Here is a 23208-nt window from a genome sequence, read left to right on the forward strand (position 1 = left end):
AGACAATTCATTCATTCATTCAATCGTATTTATTGAGCGCTTACTGTGTGCAGAGCACTGGACTAAGTGCTTGGGAAGTACAAGTTGGCAACATCTAGAGACGGTCCCTACCCAACAGTGGGCTATCACAGTCTAGAAGGGGGAGATAGATGACAAAACAAAACATGTGAACAGGTGTCAAGTCATCAGAATAAACAGAAATAAAGCTAGATCAATCAATCAATCAATCATATTGAGCACTTACTGTGTGCAGAGCACTGTACTAAACACTTGGGAAGTACAAGTTGGCAACATATAGAGACAGTCGCTACCCAACAGTGGGCTCACAGTCTAGAAGGGGGAGACAGAGAACAAAACCAAACATATTAACAAAATAAAATAAATAGAATAGATATGTACAAGGAAAATAAATGAATAAATAATTAGAGTAATAAATATGTACAAACATATATACATCTATACAGGTGCTGTGGGGAGGGGAAGGAGGTAAGACGAGGGGGATGGGGAGGGGGATGAGGGAGAGAGGAAGGAGGGGGCTCAGTCTGGGAAGGCAATTATTAGACTGTGAGCCCACTGTTGGGCAGGGACCGTCTCCACATGTTGCCAACCTGGACTTCCCAAGCGCCCAGTACAGTGCTCTGCACACAGCAAGCGCTCAACAAATACGATTGATTGATTGATTATTAAGCGCTTACTATGTGCAAAGCACTGTTCTAAGCGCTGGGGAGGTGACAAGGTGATCAGGTGCACATCATTAACAAAATAAATAGAATAGTAAATATGTACAAGTAAAATAGGGTAATAAATCTAAATATCTGGTATTCATTCATTCTTTCATTCATTCAATTGTATTTATTGAGCGCTTACTGTGTGCAGAGCACTGGACTAAGCGCTTGGAAAGTCCAATTCGGCAACAGAGGGGGACAATTTATTCATTCATTCATTCAATCATATTTATTGAGCACTCACTGTATGCAGAACATTGTACTAAGCGCTTGGGAAGTACAAGTTAGCAACATCTAGAGACGGTCCCTACGCAACAGCGGGCTCATAATCTAGAAGGGGGAGACAGACAACAAAACAAAGCATTGTGGACAGGTGTCAAGTCATCAGAATAAATAGAAGTAAAGGTAGATGCACATCAGTAACAAAATAAATAAGATAGTAAATATGTACAAGTAAAATGGAGTAATAAATCTAAATATCTGGTATACTTTCATTCTTTCATTCATTCAATCGTATTTACTGAGCGCTTACTGTGTGCAGAGCACTGGACTAAGTGCTTGGAAAGTCCAATTCGGCAACAGAGGGAGACAATTCATTCATTCAATCGTATTTATTGAGCACTCTAATGATGTGCATAGAGCTATAATTCTATTTATTTATCTAGCGCTTGGAAAGTCCAGTTAGGCAACAGAGGGAGACAATTCATTCATTCATTCATTCATTCAATCGTATTTACTGAGCACTTACTGTGTGCAGACCACTGGACTAAGCGCTTGAAAAGTCCAATTCGGCAACAGAGGGAGACAATTCATTCATTCATTCAATCGTATTTACTGAGCGCTTACTGTGTGCAGACCACTGGACTAAGCGCTTGGAAAGTCCAATTTGGCAACAGAGGGAGACAATTCATTCATTCATTCAATCGTATTTATTGAGCGCTCTAATGATGTGCATAGAGCTATAATTCAATTTATCTAGCACTTGTAAAGTCTAGTTCGGCAACAGAGGGAGACAATTCATTCATTCAATCGTATTTATTGAGCGCTCTAATGATGTGCATATAGCTATAATTCTATTTATTTATCTAGCGCTTGGAAAGTCCAATTCGGCAACAGAGGGAGACAATCCCTACCCAACAGCGGGCTCACAGTCTAGAAGGGGGAGACAGACAACAAAACAAAACATATTAACAAAATAAAATAAATAGATCGATCAATCAATCAATCGTATTTATTGAGCGCTTACTGTGTGCAGAGCACGTAGTAAGCGCTTGGGAAGTACAAGTTGGCCACATATAGACACGGTCTCTACCCAACAACGGGCTCACAGGCTAGAAACAGAAATAGATGACTGTGAGCCCACTGTTGGGTAAGGACTGTCTCTATATGTGGCCTACTTGGACTTCCCAAGCGCTTAGTACAGTGCTCTGCACACAGTAAGCGCTCAATAAATATGACTGAATGAATGAATCAAAATAGATATATAGAATTATAGCTATATGCACATCATTAGAGTGATAAATATGTACATATATACACACAAGTGCTGTGGGGTGGAGAGGGGGGTAGAGCAGAGGGAGGGAGGAGGAGCAGAGGAAAAGGGAGTTTTAGTCTGGGAAGGCCTCCCGGAGGAGGTGAGCTCTCAGTAGGGATTTGAAGGGAGGAAGAGAGCTAGTTTGGTGGATTTGAGGAGGGAGGGAATTCCAGGCCATGGGAAGGATGTGGGCTGGAGGTCGATGGCGGGATGGGCAAGAAGGAGGCCCGGTGAGGAGGTGAGCGGTGGCAGAGGAGCGGAGGGTGTGGGATGCGCCGGAGAAGGACAGAAGGGAGGTGAGGGACGAGGGGGCGAGGGGATGGATGGACAGCCTTGAAGCCAAATCTAGTGCTGAGCACATAGCAGATGCCATAATTAATGATAATTATTATTATCTCCCCAAACATTCAGCACAGCACTAGGCACTTATTAAGTATCATTTGCACAATCCATTCTGCAGCCCAGCATGACATCAGGCCTTCCCAGACTGAGCCCCCTTTTTCCTCTCCCCCTCCCCATCCCCCAAGCGCTTAGTCCAGTGCTCTGCACACAGTAAGCGCTCAATAAATACGATCGAGTGAATCCCCCCCGGCCTTACCTCCTTCCCCTCATTCATTCAATTGTATTTATTGAGCGCTTACGGTGTGCAGAGCACTGGACTAAGCGCTTGGGAAGTCCAAGTCGGTGACATCTAGAGACAGTCCCGACCCAACAGCGGGCTCACGGTCTAGAAGGGGGAGACAGAGAACAAAACAAAACATAGTAACCAAATAAAATAAATAGAATAGATATGTACAAGTAAAATAAATAGAGTAATAAATCTGTACAGACATATATACATATATACAGGTGCTGTGGGGAAGGGAAGGAGGTAAGATGCGGGGGGATGGAGAGGGAGAAGAGGGGGAGAGGAAGGAGGGGGCTCAGTCTGGGAAGGCCTCCTGTCTATATGCTTGTACAGATTTATTACTCTATTTATTTTACTTGTCCATATTTCCTATTCTATTTATTTTGCTAATGATGTGTGTTTAGCTTTAATCCTATTTGTTCTGACAACTTGACACCCGTCCACGTGTTTTGTTTTGTTGCCTGTCTCCCCCCTTCTAGACTGTGAGCCCGCTGTTGGGTAGGTGCCGTCTCTATCTGCTGCCAACTTGGACTTCCCAAGCGCTTAGTACAGTGCTCTGCACACAGTAAGCGCTCAATAAATACAATTGAATGAATGACAGCAATCCACGTGTTTTGTTTCATTGCCTGTCTCCCCCTTCTAGACTGTGAGCCCGTTGTTGGGTAGGGACCGTCTCTATCTGCTGTCGACTTGGACTTCCCAAGCGCTTAGTACAGTGCTCTGTACACACTAAGCACTCAATAAATAATAATAATAATAATAATAATAGCATTTGTTAAGCGCTTACTATGTGCAAAGCTAAGCGCTGGGGGGATACAATGAGATCAAGTTGTCCCACATGGGGCTCACAGTCTTAATACTCATTTTACAGATGAGGTAACTGAGGCTCAGAGAAGTTAAGTGACTTGCCCAAGGTCACACAGCAGACATGTGGCAGAGTCGGGATTCGAACCCATGACCTCTGACTCCAAAGCCCGGGCTCTTTCCACTGAGCCACGCTGCTTCTCGTGCTTTGCACATAGTAAGCGCTTAACAAAAAACAAATAAATACAATTGAATGAGTGACACCAATCTACATGTTTTGTTTTGTTGTCTGTCTCCCCCCCCAGCCCCCAGACTGTGAGCCCACTGTTGGGTAGGGACCGTCTCTATCTGTTGCCGACTTATACTTCCCAAGCGCTTAGTACAGTGCTCTGTACACAGTAAATGCTCAATAAATACAATTGAATGAATGACAGCAATCCACGTGTTTTGTTTCATTGCCTGTTTCCCCCTTCTAGACTGTGAGCCCGTTGTTGGGTAGGGACCGTCTCTATCTGCTGCCGACTTGGACTTCCCAAGCGCTTAGTACAATGCTCTGTACACAGTAAGCGCTCAATAAATACGATTGAATGGATGAATGAATGGAGACTAGTAAGAAAAACGTCACAAAATCCATTAAATTAGTTTTTAGGGTGTAGCCTCAGCTCGAAAAACAAAATGAATTGAAGGGCAATTTGTATTGTATTCTCCCACGTGTTAAGAACAGTGCTCTGCACATAGTAAACGCTCAATAAATACGCAGCTGCCTGGGAAGCGGCAAGGTTTAGTGGGTAGAGCCCGGGCTTGGGAGTCGGAAGGTCACGGGTTCTAATTCCCGTCTGCTGTGTGACCTTGGGCAAGGCACCTCACTTCTCTGGGCCTCAGTTCCCTCCTCTGGAAAATGGGGATGGAGACTGTGAGCTCCACGTGGGACAGGGATTGTGTCCAACCCGATTTGCCAGTAGGAGGGAGTAGGATTTAATCCCCATCTTACAGTTGGGGAAATCAAGCCACAGGGAAGTATAATCAATCAATCGTATTTATTGAGCACTTACTGTGTGCAGAGCACTGTACTAAGCGCATGGGAAGTACAAATTGGCAACATATAGGGACAGTCCCTACCCAACAGTGACAATAATAATCATCAATCGTATTTATTGAGCGCTTACTGTGTGCAGAGCACTGTATTAAGCGCTTTCATAATAATAATAATCATAATAATAATGGTATTTGTTAAGTGCTTACTATGTGCCAAGCACTGTTCTAAGCACTGGAGTGTATACAGGGTCACGCTGCGGAAGCAGCGTGGCTCAGTGGAAAGAGCAGGGGCTTTGGAGTCAGAGGTCATGGGTTCAAATCCCGGCTCCGCCACTTGCCAGCTGGGTGACTTTGAGCAAGTCACTTCACTTCCCTGAGCCTCAGTTCCCTCATCTGTAAAATGGGGATGAAGACTGTGTGCCCCTGCTTGGCACATAGTAAGCGCTTAATAAATGCCATCATATTATTATTATCGGGTTGTCCCACGTGGGGCTCACACTTTTAATCCCCATTTTACGGAGGAGGTCACTGAGGCACAGCGAAGCGAAGTGACTTGCCCAGGGTCACACAGCAGACAACTGGCAGAGTCGGGATTATTTGTACTTCCCAAGCGCTTAGTACAGTGCTCTGCACACAGTCAGCGCTCAATAAATACGATTGATTGATTGATTGATTAGAACCCATGACCTCTGACTCCCAAGCCCCAGCTGTTTCGACTAAGCCACGCTGCTTCTCTGGTATCCACTCCAGCGCTTAGTACAGTGCCTGGCACATAGTAAGTGCTTAAAAAATACCGCAATTATCATGATTTCTACCACGATTATTATTATTTCCCCTCAGGTGCACAGAAGTGATGTGACCGTTGTGGTGTTTTTCATCATGCCGGCCAAGACCAACAACTTCAACGTGGAATCCCTGAAGGGGCAAGCAATCAGAAAACAACTCTGGTAAAAATTATTATTATTATTATTATTATTATTATTATTATTGTATTTGTTAAGCACTTACTATGTGCCAAGCACTGTTCTGAGCGCTAAAGGGGAGCACTTGGATTTACCCCCTTTATTCACCCTCCCTCATCCCCATAGCTCTTTTCATTTATTCATTCATTCACTCAATTGTATTTATTGAGCGCTTATTGTGTGCAGAGCACTGGACTAAGCGCTTGGGAAGTCCAAGTTGGCAACAAACAGAGACCATCTCCGCATGAGAAGCAGCGTGGCTCAGTGGACAGAGCCCGGGTTTGGGAGTCAGGGGTCATGGGTTCAAATCCCGGCTCTGCCACTTGTCAGCTGGGTGACCTTGGGTGAGTCACTTCACTTCTCTGGGCCTCAGTTCCCTCATCTGGAAAATGGGGATGAAGACTGTGAGCCCCCCGTGGGACAACCTGATCACCTTGTAATCTCCCCAGGGCTTAGAACAGTGATTTGCACATAGTAAGTGCTTAATAAATGCCATCATTATCATTATTATTATTATGGGTTCTAATCCCGGCTCTGCCACTTGTCAGCTGTGTGACCTTGGGCAAGTCACTTCACTTCTCTGGGCCTCAGTTCCCTCATCTGGAAAATGGGGATTAAGACTGTGAGCCCCCCATGGGACAATCTTGATCACCTTGTATCCTCCCCAGCGCTTAGAACAGTGCTTGGCACATTGTAAGCGCTTACCAAATACCACCATCATTTTTATTATTATTACCCAACAGCGGGCTCACAGTCTAGAAGGGGGAGACAGGCAACAGAACGAAACAGGTAGACAGGTGTCAAAATCGTCAAAACAAATAGAATAATAATAATAATGGCATTTATTAAGCGCTTACTATGTGCAAAGCACTGTTCTAAGCGCTGGGGAGGTTACAAGGTGACCAAGTTGTCCCACGGGGGGCTCACAGTCTTCATCCCCATTTTACAGATGAGGTAACTGAGGCACAAAGATGTGAAGTGACTTGCCCAAAGTCACACAGCTGACAATTGGCTAGAGCTGGGATTCGAACCCATGACCTCTGACTCCTCTGACTCTTTCCACTGAGCCACGCTGCTTCCCCAATCATAGCTATATGAACATCATCAACAAAATAGACTAGTAAATATGAACAAGTAAAATAGAGTAATAAATCTGTACAGATATATACAAATTTGTACAAATATATCCATGTCTATAGATGTCTCACGTCTGTATCCTTAATTTATGGATTTATATTCTTCTAAACTGTGAGCCCGTTGTTGGGTAGGGACCGTCTCTAGATGTTGCCAACTTGGACTGCACAAGCGCTTAGTACAGTGCTCTGCACACAGTAAGTGCTCAATAAATACGATTGAATGAATGAATATTAGTGTCTGCTCCTCATCATCATCAATCGTATTTATTGAGCGCTTACTTTCATCTCTAGACTGTAAGCTCCTCGTGGGTAGGGAACAGTGCCTGTCAACTCTTTTTTTTGTCAATGATATTTGTTAAGTGCTGTATCACAGAGAAGCAGCGTGGCTCAGTAGAAAGAGCCCGGGCTTGGGACTCAGGGGTCATGGGTTCAAATCCCGACTCCGCCACTTGTCAGCTGGGTGACTTTGGGCAAGTCACTTCACTTCTCTGGGCCTCAGTGACCTCAACTGTACAATGGGGATGAAGAGTGGGAGCCCCCCGTGGGACAACCTGATTACCCTGTATCTACCTCAGCACTTAGAACAGTGCTTGGCACATAGTAACTGCTCAACAAATACCATCATCATTACTATTATTATTATTATTATTATTATTATTATTGTTATTATTACTTAGACTGTGGGTCTCATGTGGGACCTATCTTGTATCTACCCTAGTGCTTAGTACAGTGCCTGGCATGTACCTGTATATGTGTATATATGTTTGTACATATTTATTACTCTATTTATTTTATTTGTACAGATTTATTCTATTTATTTTATTTTGTTAATATGTTTTGTGTTGTTTCTTTCTCCTCCTTCTAGACTGTGAGCCCGCTGTTGGGTAGGGACCGTCTCTAGATGTTGCCAACTTGTGCTTAGTACAGTGCTCTGCACACAGTAAGTGCTCAATAAATGCAATTGAATGAATGAATGTAGTAAGCATTTAACAAATTTCATTAAAACCACAGCACCACCCTCATTTTACAGATGAGGAAACTGAGGCACTGAGGAAGCAGCATGGCAAAGTGGATAGAGCCCGAGCCCAGGAGTCAGAGGTCATGGGTTCTAATCCCGGCTCCGCCACTTGTCTGCTGTGTGACCCTGGGCAAGTCACTTCACTTCTGCGGGCCTCAGTTTCCTCAACTGTCAAATGGAGAATCGATACCCGTTCTCCCTCCTACTTAGACTGTGAGTCCCAAGTTGAACAGGGATTGTGTCCGACCTGATAATAATGATAGCATTTATTAAGCGCTTACTATGTGCAAAGCACTGTTCTAAGCCCTGGGGAGGTTACAAGGTGATCAGGTTGTCCCACAGGGGGGCTCACAGTCTTCATCCCCATTTTACAGATGAGGTAACTGAGGCGCAGAGAAGTGAAGTGACTTGCCCAAATTAACACAGCTGACAATTGGCGGAGCAGGGATTTGAACCCATGACCTGATGAATAGAATGCACCCCAGGGCTTAGAACAGTGCTTGCCACATAGTAAGCGCTTAACAAATAAGATTTAAAAAATAATGTTGAATCTCTTTCTTTTAATATAGGGACACAGCACAGTCATTGAAAGAAAAGTTTGGGAAGAAACTCTATGAGGCATTATTAAGGTGGGTAATTTTGAAAATTTCCGAGCATAGGGAAATTTAGAACTTAAATTTAGAATTTAAATTTAGAACTTCAAAACTCCACTCTGTGACTCTTGACTATTCCCTAAGAATGAAAATATGGTTTTAGAGATTTGGGCTAAATCATAAGGGCAAGTTATTGTGTGTGAATAGAAGTAGCGTATGTAATCAATCGACCGATCAATCGATCGTATTTATTGAGCGCTTACTGTGTGCAGAGCACTGGACTAAGCGCTTGGGAAGTCCAAGTTGGCAACATCTAGGGACGGTCCCTACCCAACAGCGGGCTCACGGTCTAGAAGGGGGAGACGGAGAACTAAACAGAACATATTAACAAAATGAAATAAATAGAATAAATATGTACAAGTAAAATAAATCAATAAATAGAGTAATAAATATGTGCAAACATATATCCATATATCCAGGTGCTGTGGGGAAGGGAAGGAGGTAAGGCGGGGCGGAGAGGGGGAGGAGGGGGAGAGAAATGTAAGAATGTAAGAAATGTAAGAAATACATTTAGCATTTTAGGCCTTCTGTTTGTTGGCAAGAGCCCGGGCTTGGGAGTCAGAGGTCGTGGGTTCTAATCCTGGCTCCGCCACTTGTCCGCTGTGTGACTTTGGGCAAGTCACTTCACTTCTCTGGGCCTCAGTTCCCTCATCTGTAAAATGGGGATGAAGACTGGGAGCCCCCCGTGGGACAATCTGATCACCTTGTATCCCCCCAGCGCTTAGAACAGTGCTTTGCACATCGTAAGTGCTTAACAAATACCATTATTATTATTATATATTATATTATATACTTATATATTATATAATAATAATAAAAGAGAATCAGCATGGTCTAATGGAGTGAGTCCATAATTATATATTATATAATAATATATTATAGATTATATAATATCATATATAATAATTATAATAATAATGAAAAGAGAATCAGCATGGTCTAATGGAGTGAGTCCATAATTATATATTACATAATAATATATTACATATATATTATAAAATATCATATATTATATAATAATAATAATAATAAAAGAGAATCAGCATGGTCTAATGGAGTGAGTCCGAACCTGGGGGTCAGAAGGACCTGGGTTCTAATCCCCGCTCCGCCACTTCTCTGCTGTGTGGCCTTGAGTGAGTCACTTCACTTCTCTGGGCCTCAGTTGCCTCAACTGTAAAATGGGGATGAAGATTGTGAGCCCCACGGGGGACAGGGACTGTGTCCAACCTGATTCTCCTGTATTTACCCCAGGGCTTAGGACAGTGCCTGGCACATAGTAAGTGCCGAACAAATACCATAAAAAAAAACATAAAAAATCGATCAGTCGTATTTATTGAGCACTTACGGTGTGCAGAGCACTGTATTAAGTGCTTGGGAGAGTAGTAATAATAACAATAATAATGATGGCATATTAAGTGCTTGGGAGAGTAATAGTAATAACAATAATAATAATGATGGCATTTGTTAAGTGCTTACTATGTGCTGAGCACTGTTGTAAGCACTAGGGGAGATACAAGTTAATCAGGTTGTCCCACGTGGGGCTCACAATCTTCATCCCCATTCTCCAGATTAGGTCACTGAGGCTCAGAGAAGTGAAATGACTTGCCCAAGGTCACACAGCTGACAAAGTGGCAGAGCCGGGATTAGAACTTTCCATGAGCAGCGTTGCTCAGTGGAAAGAGCCCGGGCTTGGGAGTGAGAGGTCATGGGTTCGAATCCTGGCTCTGCCACATGTCTGCTGGGTGACCTTGGGCAAGTCACTTCACTTCTCTGAGCCTCAGTTCCCTCATCTGGAAAATGGGGATGAAGACTGGGAGCCCCCCGTGGGACAACCTGATCACCTTGTATCCGCCTCCCCACCCCCCCACATGCTTAGAACAGTGCTTGGCACATAGTAAGCGCTTAACAGACTCCATCCTCTCCTGGTTCTCCTCTTATCTCTCCGGCCGTTCATTCTCAGTCTCTTTTGCAGGCTCCCCCTCCCGCTCCCATCCCCTTACTGTGGGGGTTCCCCAAGGTTCAGTGCTTGGTCCCCTTCTGTTCTCGATCTACACGCACTCCCTCGGTGACCTCATTCGCTCCCACGGCTTCAACTAGCATCTCTACGCTGATGACACCCAGATCTCCATCTCTGCCCCTGCTCTCTCCCCCTCTCTCCAGGCCCGCATCTCCTCCTGCCTTCAGGACATTCCATCTGGATATCTGCCCGCCACCTAAAACTCAGCATGTCCAAGACTGAACTCCTTGTCTTCCCTCCCAAACCCTGCCCTCTCCCTGACTTTCCCATCTCTGGTGACGGCACTACCATCCTTCCCGTCTCACAAGGCCGCAACCTTGGTGTCATCCTCGACTCCGCTCTCTCGTTCACCCCTCACATCCAAGCCGACACCAAAACCTGCCGGTCTCAGCTCCGCAACGTCGCCAAGATCCGCCCTTTCCTCTCCATCCCAACCGCTACCCTGCTCTTTCAAGCTCTCATCCTATCCCGTCTGGACTACTGCATCAGCCTTCTCTCTGATCTCCCATCCTCATGTCTCTCCCCACTTCAATCCATACTTCATGCTGCTGCCCGGATTGTCTTTGTCCAGAAACGCTCTGGGAATGTTACTCCCCTCCTCAAAAATCTCCAGTGGCTACCAATCAATCTGCGCATCAGGCAGAAACTCCTCACCCTGGGCTTCCAGGCTGTCCATCCGTCCCCTGGCCCCCTCTTCCCTCCCCTCCCTTCTCTCCTTCTCCAGCCCAGCCCGCACCCTCCGCTCCTCCGCCGCTGATCTCCTCACTGTACCTCGTTCTCGCCTGTCCCACCATCGACCCCCAGCCCACGTCCTCCCCCAGGCCTGGAATGCCCTGCTCCCTCTGCCCATCCACCAAGCTAGCTCTCTTCCTCCCTTCAAGGCCCTACTGAGAGCTCACTTCCTCCAGGAGGCCTTCCCAGACTGAGCCCCTTCCTTCCTCTTCCCCTCTCTATCCCCCCCCTTACCTCCTTCCCTTCCCCACAGCACCTGTATAGATGTATATATGTTTGTACATATTTATTACTCTATTTATTTATTTATTTATTTTATTTCTGCATATCTATTCTATTTATTTTATTTTGTTGGCATGTTTGGTTTTGTTCTCTGTCTCCCCTTTTTAGACTGTGAGCCCACTGTTGGGTAGGGACTGTCTCTATGTTGCCAACTTGTACTTCCCAAGCACTTAGTACAGTGCTCTGCACACAGTAAGCACTCAATAAATACGATTGATTGATTGATTGATTAACAAATGCCATCATCATTATTATTATTATTAGGCCATGCTGCTGAGGCTCCTTCAATAATAATAATAATAATAATAATAATAATGGTATTTGTTAAGCGCAAACTATGTGCCAAGCACTGTTGTTTAACCATTGACTCATTTCTCTAAGCTCTAAAGCAATTTCCCTCTGGACCGTAATCAATCAATCAATCATATTTATTGAGCGCTTACTGTCTGCAGAGCACTGTACTAAGCACTTGGGAAGTCCAAGTTGGCAACATATAGAGACGGTCCCTACCCAACAGTGGGCTCACAAGCCCTTTATTGTCAAGGAATACGTCTGTTATATTGTTGTGCGGTATTCTCATTTATTCATTTAATGGTATTTATTGAGCACTTACTGTGTGCAGACCACTGTACTAAGCGCTTGGGAAGTCCAAGTTGGCAACATATAGAGACGGTCCCTACCCAACAGTGGGCTCACAGTCTAGAAGGGGGAGACAGAGAACAAGACAAACCATATTAACAAAATAAAATAAATAGAATAAATATGTACAAATGAAATAAATAATTACATGCAAACATTCATCATCATCATCATCAATCGTATTTATTGAGTGCTTACTATGTGCAGAGCACTGTACTAAGCACTTGGGAAGTACAAATTGGCAACATATAGAGACAGTCCCTACCCAACAGTGGGCTCACAGTCTAAAAGGGGGAGACAGAGAACAAAACCAAATATACTAACAAAATAAAATAAATAGAATAGATATGTACAAATAAAATAAATAAATAAATAGAGTAATAAATATGTACAAACATACATACATATATACAGGTGCTGTGGGGAAGGGAAGGAGGTAAGAAGGGGGGATGGAGGGGGGGAGGAAGGGGAGAGGAAGGAGGGGGCTCAGTCAAATGATTTATTTGGTTGAAAAGTTCACGTTGTCACTTTATTTTTCTTTATCATTATATTGAGGTCATAGTTGACCGCAAGCTGCAATGCTCTATGAAGTACTTAGTTAAACTCATATGAGCTCGTGGTGGACAGGAATATCAATCAATCAATCAATCGTATTTATTGAGCGCTTACTGTGCGCAGAGCACTGTACTAAGCGCTTGGGAAGTCCAAGTTGGCAACATCTAGAGACGGTCCCTACCCGACAGTGGGCTCATGGTCTAGAAGGGGGAGACAGAGAACAAATACGCCTGTTGTTATAGTGTACTCTCCCAAGCGCTAAGTACAGTGCTTTGCACACAGTGAACACTCAATAAATATGAATGAATGAATGAATGAATGAATGAATATCTCCCTTTTATCTTTCTTCTGCATAGGAATAGTTTTGTGACTTTTCTTTGGCCCCTTCCCTCACTGTTACTTTGAGGAAGTGTGGCCTAGTAATTACAGCATGGGCCTGGGTATCAGAAAGAACTGGGTTCTAATCCCTGCTCTGTGAGACCTTGGGCAAGTCACTTCTCTGCGCCTTAGTTACCTCATCTGTACAATGGGGATTAAGACTGTGAGCCCCACGTGGGTTAATGACTGGGCCCAAACCTGATTACCTTGTATCTACCCCAGAGCTTAGAACATTGCTTGGTACATAGTAAGGGTTCTCCCAAGCTCCCTGCCCACGGTGAGCGCTCAATAAATACGATCGATCGATCGATCGATTGATAAGATGCCTATTGCTCTGCAGAGGGGACATTCCGGATTTGACCAAGGTCCTCGATCGGGATGATGTGGCCGTGATGAAAAGGGCCATCTTTTCCACTCAGGTAAGAAAAACCAAGGGGCCTCAGTCCTCCGTAATTCCGGACGTGAACCAGGGTGACCTCGAGAGACGGACGGATGAATCAATCAATCAGTCGTATTTACTGAGCGCTTACTGTGTGCAGAGCACTGGACTAAGCGCTTGGGAAGTCCAAGTTGGCACCATATAGAGACGGTCCCTACCCAACAGTGGGCTCACGGTCTAAAAGGGGGAGAAGCGCTCAGCGACGGTAAAGAGGGTCGGATGATAAAAACATTGACCTTTTCCGAGCTCCGGAAGACATGAAATCCGATGAGACCGTTCCGGAGCGTTCATTCATGCATTCAATCATATTTATTGAGCGCTTACTGTGAGCAAAGCGCTGTACTAGGCGCTTGGGAAGTCCAAGTTGGCAACAGAGAGAGACTATCCCTACCCAACAATGGGCTCACGGTCTATATGTTGCCAACTTGTACTTCCCAAGCGCTTAGTACAGTGCTCTGCACACAGTAAGCGCTCAATAAATACGATTGATTGATTGATTGTGGGATGAGTATTTGGGACCAGAAAACTTAGGCCCGGCTACGTTTCCCATAACAGACCTCCTTTGCACCCCAAGGCGGTGGAAAGAGCTCGGGCTTTGGAGTCAGATGTCATGGGTTCAAATCCCGGCTCCACCAATTGTCAGCTGTGTGACTTTGGGCGAGTCACTTCACTTCTCTGAGCCTCAGTTACCACATCTCTAAAATGGGGATTAAGACTGGGAGCCCCCCCATGGGACAACCTGATCACCTTGTAACCTCCCCAGTGTTTAGTACAGTGCTTTGCACATAGTAAGCACTTAATAAATGCCATTATTATTATTATTATTATTATTATTATTATTATCATTATTGTAGTAGTAGTAGTATTTGTTAAGTGCTTATTTTGTGCCAGGCACTGTACTAAGAAATGAGGTGGACTCAAGCAAATCTGGTTGGACGCAATCCCTGTCCCACGTGGGGCTCACACACTTACTCCCCATTTTCCAGATGAGGTCACTGAGGCCCAGAGAAGTGAAGTGACTTACCCAGGGTCACTCAGCAGACAAGCGGTGGAGACAGGATTAGAACCCAGGTCCTTCCGATGCCCAGGCTGTAGCCACCAGGCCATGCTGCTTCTAGACCGTGAGCCCATTGTGTCCAACTTGTACTTCCCAAGCGCTTAGTCCAGTGCTCTGCACACAGTAAGCGCTCAACAAATACGATTGATGATGACGTAGGGTAGGGATTGTCTCTACGAGCCCACTGTTGGGTAGGGACCGTCTCTATATGTTGCCAACTTGTACTTCCCAAGCGCTTAGTACAGTGCTCTGCAATCAATCAGTCGTATTTATTGAGCGCTTACTGTGTGCAGAGCAGTGGACTAAGTAAGCGCTCAGTAAATACGATTGAATGAATGAATGAACGCTGAATTGGACTTTCCAAGCGCTTAGTCCAGTGCTCTGCACACAGTAAGCGCTCAATAAATACGATTGAGTGAATGAACGGGTGAATTTGCACCCTTTATTCACCCCTCCCTCAACCCCACAGCACTAATGAACAGATCCATAATTCATTGATTTGTATTAATGTCTGTACTAATTGCTGGAGACTGTAAGCTTGTTGTGGGTAGGGAATGTGTCTATTAACTCTGTTACATTGGATGCTCCCAAGCGCTTAGTCCAGTGCTCTGCACACAATAAGCGCCCAATATTCATTCATTCATTCCTTCAATCGCATTTATTGAGCGCTTACTGTGTGCAGAGCACTGTACTAAGCGCTCTAGACTGTAAGCTTGTTGTGGGTAGGGAATGTGTCTATTAACTCTGTTACATTGGATGCTCCCAAGCGCTTAGTCCAGTGCTCTGCACACAATAAGCGCCCAATATTCATTCATTCATTCAATCGTATTTACTGAGCGCTTACCGTGTGCAGAGCACTGTACTAAGCGCTTGGGAAGTCCAAGTTGGCAACATCTAGAGACGGTCCCTACCCAACAGCGGGCTCACGGTCTAGAAGGGGACGACAAAACCAAACATGTGGATGGGTGTCAAGTCATCAGAATAAATAGAAGTAAAGCTAGATGAACATCATTGACAAAATAAATAGAATAGTAAATATGGACAAGTAAAATAAATAGAGCAATAAATCTGTACAAAAATATGACTGATTGATTGATTGGCTGAGCACAGCACTGAACTAGCATTTGGGACACTACAGTAGAATTAGTCGATGTGATCCCTGTCCTCAAGAAGCTTATAATAATGATAATAATAATAATAATAATAATGGTATTTGTTAAGTGCTTACTATGTGCGTAAGCCCTGTTCTAAGCTCTGGGAGCTTAGTACTAAGCTTAGTACAGTGCTCTGCACACAGTAAGTGCTCAATAAATATGATTGAATGAATGAATAAGTGCTCAATAAATACATTTGAATGAATGAATGAGGCAGCAGAGAAGCAGCGTGGCTCAGTGGAAATAATGATAATAATAATAATAATAATAATAGTAATATTAATAATAATAATAATAGTATTTGTTAAGTGCTTACTATGTGTGTAAGCCCAGTTCTAAGCTCTGGGGGCTTAGTACTAAGCTTAGTACAGTGCTCTGCACACAGTAAGTGCTCAATAAATATGATTGAATGAATGAATAAGTGCTCAATAAATACATTTGAATGAATGAATGAGGCAGCAGAGAAGCAGCTCGGCTCAGTGGAAATAATGATAATAATAATAATAATGATGATAATAATAATAAGGGTATTTGTTAAGCACTTACTATGTGCCAAGCACTGTTCTAAGCGATGGTGGGGGATACAAGGTGATCAGGTTGTCCCAAGTGGGACTCACAGTCTTCATCCCCATTTTCCAGATGAGGGAACTGAGGCACAGAGAAGTTAAGTGGCTTGCCCAAGGTCCCCACAGCTGACAAGTGGCGGAGCCGGGATTCGAATCCATGACCTCCGACTCCCAAGCCCAGGCTCTTGCCACTGAGCCACGCTGCTTCATTCATTCATTCATTCAATCGTATTTATTGAGCGCTTACTGTGTGCAGAGCACTTTACTAAGCGCTTCTCATAGTTTATAGGCCTAATGAGTGCAGAACACTGGGCTGAACGTTTGGGAGGGTCCAGAGGAGCTAATATACGCGGTCCCTGCCTTCAAGGAGCTTACGTATGCCTGCTACATCTCTGCTGTGTGATCTTGGGCAAGTCACTTCACTTCTCTGTTACCTCATCCGTAAAATGGGGATGGAGATTGTCATTCATTCATTCAATCAAATTTATTGAGCGCTTACCGTGTGCACAGCACTGTACTAAGCGCTTGGGAGAATACAGTACAATAAAAAACAGACACATTCACATTCCCTGCCCACAACAAACATACAGTCAAGAGGGGGGAAGATAGGCATTAATATAAATGAATAAGTTACATATGAATAAATAAAAATGCATCCCATATGGGCCTCACAATCTTAATCCCCATTTTACAGGTGAGGTAACTGAGGAACGGAGAAGTGAAATGACTTGCACAAAGTCACAAATCAGAAAAGATTGTGAGCCCCACGTGGGACAACCTGATGACCTGATGATGAGAAGCAGCGTGGCTCAGTGGAAAGAGCCCGGGCTTGGGAGTCAGAGGTCATGGGTTCAAATCCCGACTCCGCCACTGGTCAGCTGGGTGACTTTGGGCAAGTCACTTCGCTTCTCTGGGCCTCAGTTCCCTCATCTGTAAAATGGGGATTTAGACCGGGACCCCCCCCCCCGTGGGACAACCTGATCACCTTGTATCCTCTCCAGTGCTTAGAACAGTGCTTTGCACATAGTAAGCACTTAATAAATGCCATCATTATTATTATTATTATTATGACTTGTATCTACCCCAGCACTTAGAAGAGTGTCTGGCACATAGTAAGCACTTAACACATACAATTATTATTATTATTATTATTATTATTACAGTCTAGTTGGGGAGACAGATTCAGAAATAAATTACAGGTAGGGGAAGGCTGTCCTATGATTCATTCTTTATTGTGAATCAATGTCTTATCATGGTAGGAGAGTTTGAGTAAGCTAATGAAGCTTAGAGCTCTGCCACTCACTCAATCGTATTTATTGAGCGCTTACTATGTGCAGAGCACTGTACTAAGCGCTTGGGAAGTACAAGTTGGCAACATCTTTAGCAAGTTGGTCAACTTAAACAATAGGTATGTTTTGGCCCCTTGACTGGTAATAAGAATCATAATAATAGTGGTGTTTGTTAAGCGCTTACTATGTGCCAGGCACTGTACTAAGCGCTGGGGTGGATACGGGCAAATTGGTTGTGTGTCTGTCCCACATGGGGCTCACAGTCTCAATCCCCATTTTACAGATGAGGTAACTGAGGCCCAGGGAAGTCCAGTGACTTGCCTAAGGTCACACAGCAAACAAATGGCGGAGCTGGGATTAGAACCCATGACCTTCTGACTCTCAGGCATGCATTCTATCTACTAACTTGTCCTTCCCAAGCGCTTAGTCCAGTGTTCTGCACACAGTAAGCGCTCAATAAATACGACTGAATGAATGAATGAACATCTAGAGACGGTCCCTACCCAACAGTGGGCTCACAGTCTGGAAGGGGGAGACAGAGAACAAAACAAAACATATTAACCAAATAAAATAAATAGTCAGAAGGACTTCAGTTTTAATCTCTGCTCCGCCAAGTGCCTGCTGTCTGACCTTGGGCAAGTCACTTCACTTCAATGAACCTCAGTTACCTCATCTGTAAAATGGGGATGCAAGTATGAGCCCCATGTGGGACATGGACTGTGTCCAACCTGATTAACTTGTATCTATCCCAGTGTTTACAACAATGCCTGGCACACAGTAAACGTTTAACAAATACCACTATTTTTATTATTATTATTATTACTATTATTATTATTATTTGAGGAGCTCTAAGCGGTTTCCAAGCAAGCATCATCCTAGGTACATATTGGCAAGTATCCTAGTATTTAGCGGGGAAGACAAAGGCTGCCAATAGTAACTTTTAAAGTAGCCAAATGGGAGTGAAATGTAATCTTCAATTAATTTATAAGGCAAGTGACCCTCTAGCTCATCCTCCAAGGACTTAGAGAAAACAGTTGTAGCAATTTGGGGACTAAAAATAGCTGCATAGACAACTATCACGAGTAACAATCAATCAATCAATCAATCAATCGTATTTATTGAGCGCTTACTATGTGCAGAGCACTGTACTAAGCGCTTGGGAAGTACAAATTGGCATCACATAGAGACAGTCCCTACCCAACAGTGGGCTCACAGTCTAAAAGGGGGAGACAGAGAACAGAACCAAACATACCAACAAAATAAAATAAGTAGGATAGAAATGTACAAGTAAAATAAATAAATAAATAAATAAATAGAGTAATAAATATGTACAACCATATATACATATATACAGGTGCTGTGGGGAAGGGAAGGAGGTAAGACGGGGGGATGGAGAGGGGGACGAGGGGGAGAGGAAAGAAGGGGCTCAGTCTGGGAAGGCCTCCTGGAGGAGGTAACATGCCTACAACTTCACTATCTGACCTGACAACAGGCACAATCTTCACAATTAAAAAGGAAAATGAAAGAAAAGCGTTAACCAGGAGTATACAAGTCAATCCAGAAAGCTTACTGGAAAGTCGACCCTGCCAACTCCAAAAGTAAATTAATTACATAAGCATGATTAATCAATCAATCAATTGCATTTCTTGAGTGCTTTCTGTGTGCAGAACTCTGTACTAAGCAGGGGGGAGAGTACAATATAACAGAGTTGGTAAATTAACAATGATATCATTCAGCCAGCTTGGTTGCTGTGCAAAAAACCAGCCTTACAACTGCTCAAGCCATTGAGAGATATAATAATAATAATAATAATAATAATAATAATAATAATGGTATTTGTTAAGCACTTACTATGTGCCAAGCACTCTTCTAAGCACTGGGGAAGATACAAGGTCATCACGTTGTCCCACGGGGGGCTCACAGTCTTCATCCCCGTTTTCCGGATGAGGTCACGAAGGCCCAGAGAAGTGAAGTGACTTGCCCAAAGCCACACAGCTGACAAGTGGCGGAGCCGGGATTAGAACCCATGACCTCTGACTCCCAAGTAGCATGGCTCAGTGGAAAGAGTCCGGTCATGGGTTCTAATCCCGACCCCACCACTTAGCTGTGTGCTTTTGGGCAAGTCACTTCACTTCTCTGTGCCTCAGTGACCTCATCTGTAAAATGGGGATGAAGACTGTGAGCCCCCCCGTGGGACAACCCGATCACCTTGTAACCTCCCCAGCGCTTAGAACAGTGCTTTGCTCATAATAAGCACTTAATAAATGCCATCATTAATATTATCTGTAAAAAAGGGATTAAGACTATGAGCCTCAGTTCCGTCATCTGTAAAATGGGGATGAAGACTGTGAGCCCCACATGGGACAACCTGATCACCTTGTATCCCCCCCCAGCGTTTAGAACAGGGCTTGGCTCTTAGTAAGTGCTTAACAAATTCCATCATTATTATTATTATTATTATTATTATTATTATTATTATTATTTCCACTGAGCCACGCTGCTTCTCTGCTGCCTCATTCATTCGTTCAAATGTATTTATTGAGCGCTTATTCATTCATTCATTCAATCATATTTATTGAGCACTTACTGTGTGCAGAGCACTGTACTAAGCGCTTGGGAAAGTACAATACAGCAATAAAGAGAGACAATCCCTCCCCACAACGGTCTCCCAGTGTACAGCTCATATACTCTCACATATTCACATAAGCGCTTAGTACAGTGCTCTGCACACAGCGCTCAATAAATATGATTGAATAAATATTCTCTCTTCAAGGAATGGAAAGGTCTAAGAGGAAGGGTCAGATAAAGTGAATTCCACCATGTCGGGCAGCAGCAGCAAAAGGAAAGAGTTAAAGCTGGATTATCAAGTGGTTCATTAATAATAATAATAATAATATAATAATAATAATAATGACATTTGTTAAGCGCTTACTATGTGCAAAGCACTGTTCTAAGCGCTGGGGGGGGATACAGGGTGATCAGGTTGTTCCATGTGGGGCTCACGGTCTTAATCCCCATTTTACAGATGAGGGAACTGAGGCTCAGAGAAGTTAAGTGACTTGCCCAAGGTTACACAGCAGACATTGGCGGAGCTGGGGTAATAATAATGATGGCATTTGTTAAGCGCTTACTGTGTGCAGAGCACTGTTCTAAATGCTGGGGGGGAATACAAGGTGATCAAGTTGTCCCACGTGAGGCTCACAGTCTTAATCCCCACTTTACTGATGAGGTAACTGAGGCTCAGAGAAGTTAAGTGACTTCCCCAAGGTCACACAGCAGACATGTGGTGGAGTCAGGATTCGAACCCATGACCTCTGACTCCAGAGCCCGTGCTCTTTCCACTGAGCCACGCCGCTTCTCATTCCATTATCTTCTATCTGCCCCAGAGTCTAGTACAGTGTCTGGCTCATAGTAAGCCCTTAACAAATAATAATAATAATGGCATTTATTAAGCACTTACTATGTGCAAAGCACTGTTGTAAGCGCTGGGGAGGTTACAGGGTGATCAAGTTGTCCCACGCGGGGCTCACAGTCTTCATCCCCCATTTGACAGATGAGGGAACAGAGGCCCAGAGAAGTGACTTGTCCAAAGTCACCCAGCTGACAGTTGGCGGAGCCGGGATTCGAACCCATGACCTGTGACTCCGAAGCCCGGGCTCTTTCCACTGAGCCACGCTGCTTCCCCTAATACCATAAGAAGAAAAAACTGCATTTTTCTCAGAGGCCGATGGTGTGTCCTTTCCTCCAGAGACAGAACCTGCCTCCCGTGACGACACACAACATGATGGAAGACGACACCGACCCCATCCTCAGGACAATCAGGCGCATCGGCCTTTTCAACAGAAGGGAAGACCGAGTCAAAGTAAATAATAATAATAATAAATAATTATTCTTATTAAGGATGGCATTTATTAAGCGCTTACTATGTGCCAAGCACTGTTCTAAGCGCTGGGGAGGTTACAAGGCGATCAGGTTGTCCCACGGAGGCTCGCAATCTTCATCCCCATTTGACAGATGAGGGAACCGAGGCCCAGAGAATAATAATAATAATAATAATGATGGCATTTATTAAGCGCTTACTATGTGCCAAGCACTGTTCTAAACGCTGGGGAGGTTACAAGGCGATCAGGTTGTCCCACGGAGGCTCGCAATCTTCATCCCCATTTGACAGATGAGGGAACCGAGGCCCAGAGAATAATAATAATACTAATAATGGCATTTATTAAGTGCTTACTACGTGCCAAGCACTGCTCTAAGCGCTGGGGCAGATAAAAAGTAATCGGGTTGTCCCACGGGGACCGATGAGGTCACTGAGGCCCAGAGAATCAATCAATCGTATTTATTGAGTGCTTACTGTGTGCAGAGCACTGTACTAAGCGCTTGGGAAGTACAAGTTGGTAACATATAGAGACAGTCCCTACCCAGCAGTGGGCTCACGGTCTAAAAGGGGGAGACAAGAAGAAGTGAAGTGACTCGCCCAAAGTCACACAGCTGACAATTGGCGGAGTCGGGATTTGAACCCATGACCTCTGACTCCAAAGCCCGGGCTCTTTCCACCGAGCCACGCTGCTTCTCACTGTTGGGTAGGGACTGTCTCTATATGTTGCCAACTTGTACTTCCCAAGCGCTTAGTACAGTGCTCTGCACACAGTAAGCGCTCAATAAATATGATTGATTGATTCTCAGTATTATTATGACATCTATTAAGCCCTTACTCTAATAATTGTAGAGTTTCTTCAGTGCTTATTATAACTGTGGTATTTGTTCATCATAACGAATAATTATGATTATTTGATAAGCTCTTACTATGTGCCAAGCACATTATCAGGTGCTGGGCTAGACGTTCATTCATTCGATTGTATTTATTGAGCACTTACTTTGTGTAGAGCACTGTACTAAGCATTTGGGAAAGTACAGTAATAAAGACAGATGATCTCTGCCCATATTCATTCATTCATTCAATCGTATTTATTGAGCGCTTACTGTGTGCAGAGCACTGGACTAAGCGCTTGGAAAATACAAATTGGCAACGTATAGAGACAGTCCCTACCCAGCAATGGGCTCACAGTTTGCAGCGCTCAATAAATAGGACTGAATGAATAATGAAAATCTCCCCCATATCAGAACGAGAGCCAGGCAAACGAACCCCGTTGAGGAGGAAAGGAAGCAAAGTGTCACTCCAGAAAAGAAAATGGGATAAAAGAGGGGCTTTCCAATAATCATCATCATCATCATCATCAATCGTATTTATTGAGCGCTTACTGTGTGCGGAGCACTGTACTAAGCGCTTGGGAAGTACAAATTGGCAACATATAATGATCTTCTAGACTGTGAGCCCGTTGTTGGGTAGGGACCGTCTCTATATGTTGCCGATTTGTACTTCCCAAGCGCTTAATACAGTGCTCTGCACACAGTAAGCACTCAATAAATACGACTGACTGACCGAATGAATAATGTTTCATTTTTAACAACTTCTGTAAACTAGAACCTCACTATTTGAACCCCGTTCATGACGGTATCGATCAATCAGGACTGTCTCTAAATGTTGCCAACTTCTACTTCCCAAGCGCTTAGTACAGTGCTCTGCACACAGTAAGTGCTCAAT

The 23208-nt window shown here is 44.1% G+C and overlaps 1 protein-coding gene across 1 annotated transcript in view; it reads left to right on the plus strand.

The window, feature by feature from the left end:
- The window catches only part of GYS2 (glycogen synthase 2), a 101029-nt gene that overhangs the window by 44046 nt on the left and 33775 nt on the right, over positions 1-23208 (plus strand). Inside the window, exons 8-11 of the mRNA XM_038770132.1 lie at positions 5567-5673; positions 8412-8471; positions 13439-13517; positions 21352-21465. Of these exons, the coding sequence (XP_038626060.1) occupies positions 5567-5673; positions 8412-8471; positions 13439-13517; positions 21352-21465 (360 nt within the window). The remainder of the gene's footprint in view (positions 1-5566; positions 5674-8411; positions 8472-13438; positions 13518-21351; positions 21466-23208) is intronic.

This window comes from Tachyglossus aculeatus, chromosome 2 (genome assembly GCF_015852505.1).
Source record: "Tachyglossus aculeatus isolate mTacAcu1 chromosome 2, mTacAcu1.pri, whole genome shotgun sequence".
Lineage (NCBI taxonomy): Eukaryota > Metazoa > Chordata > Mammalia > Monotremata > Tachyglossidae > Tachyglossus > Tachyglossus aculeatus.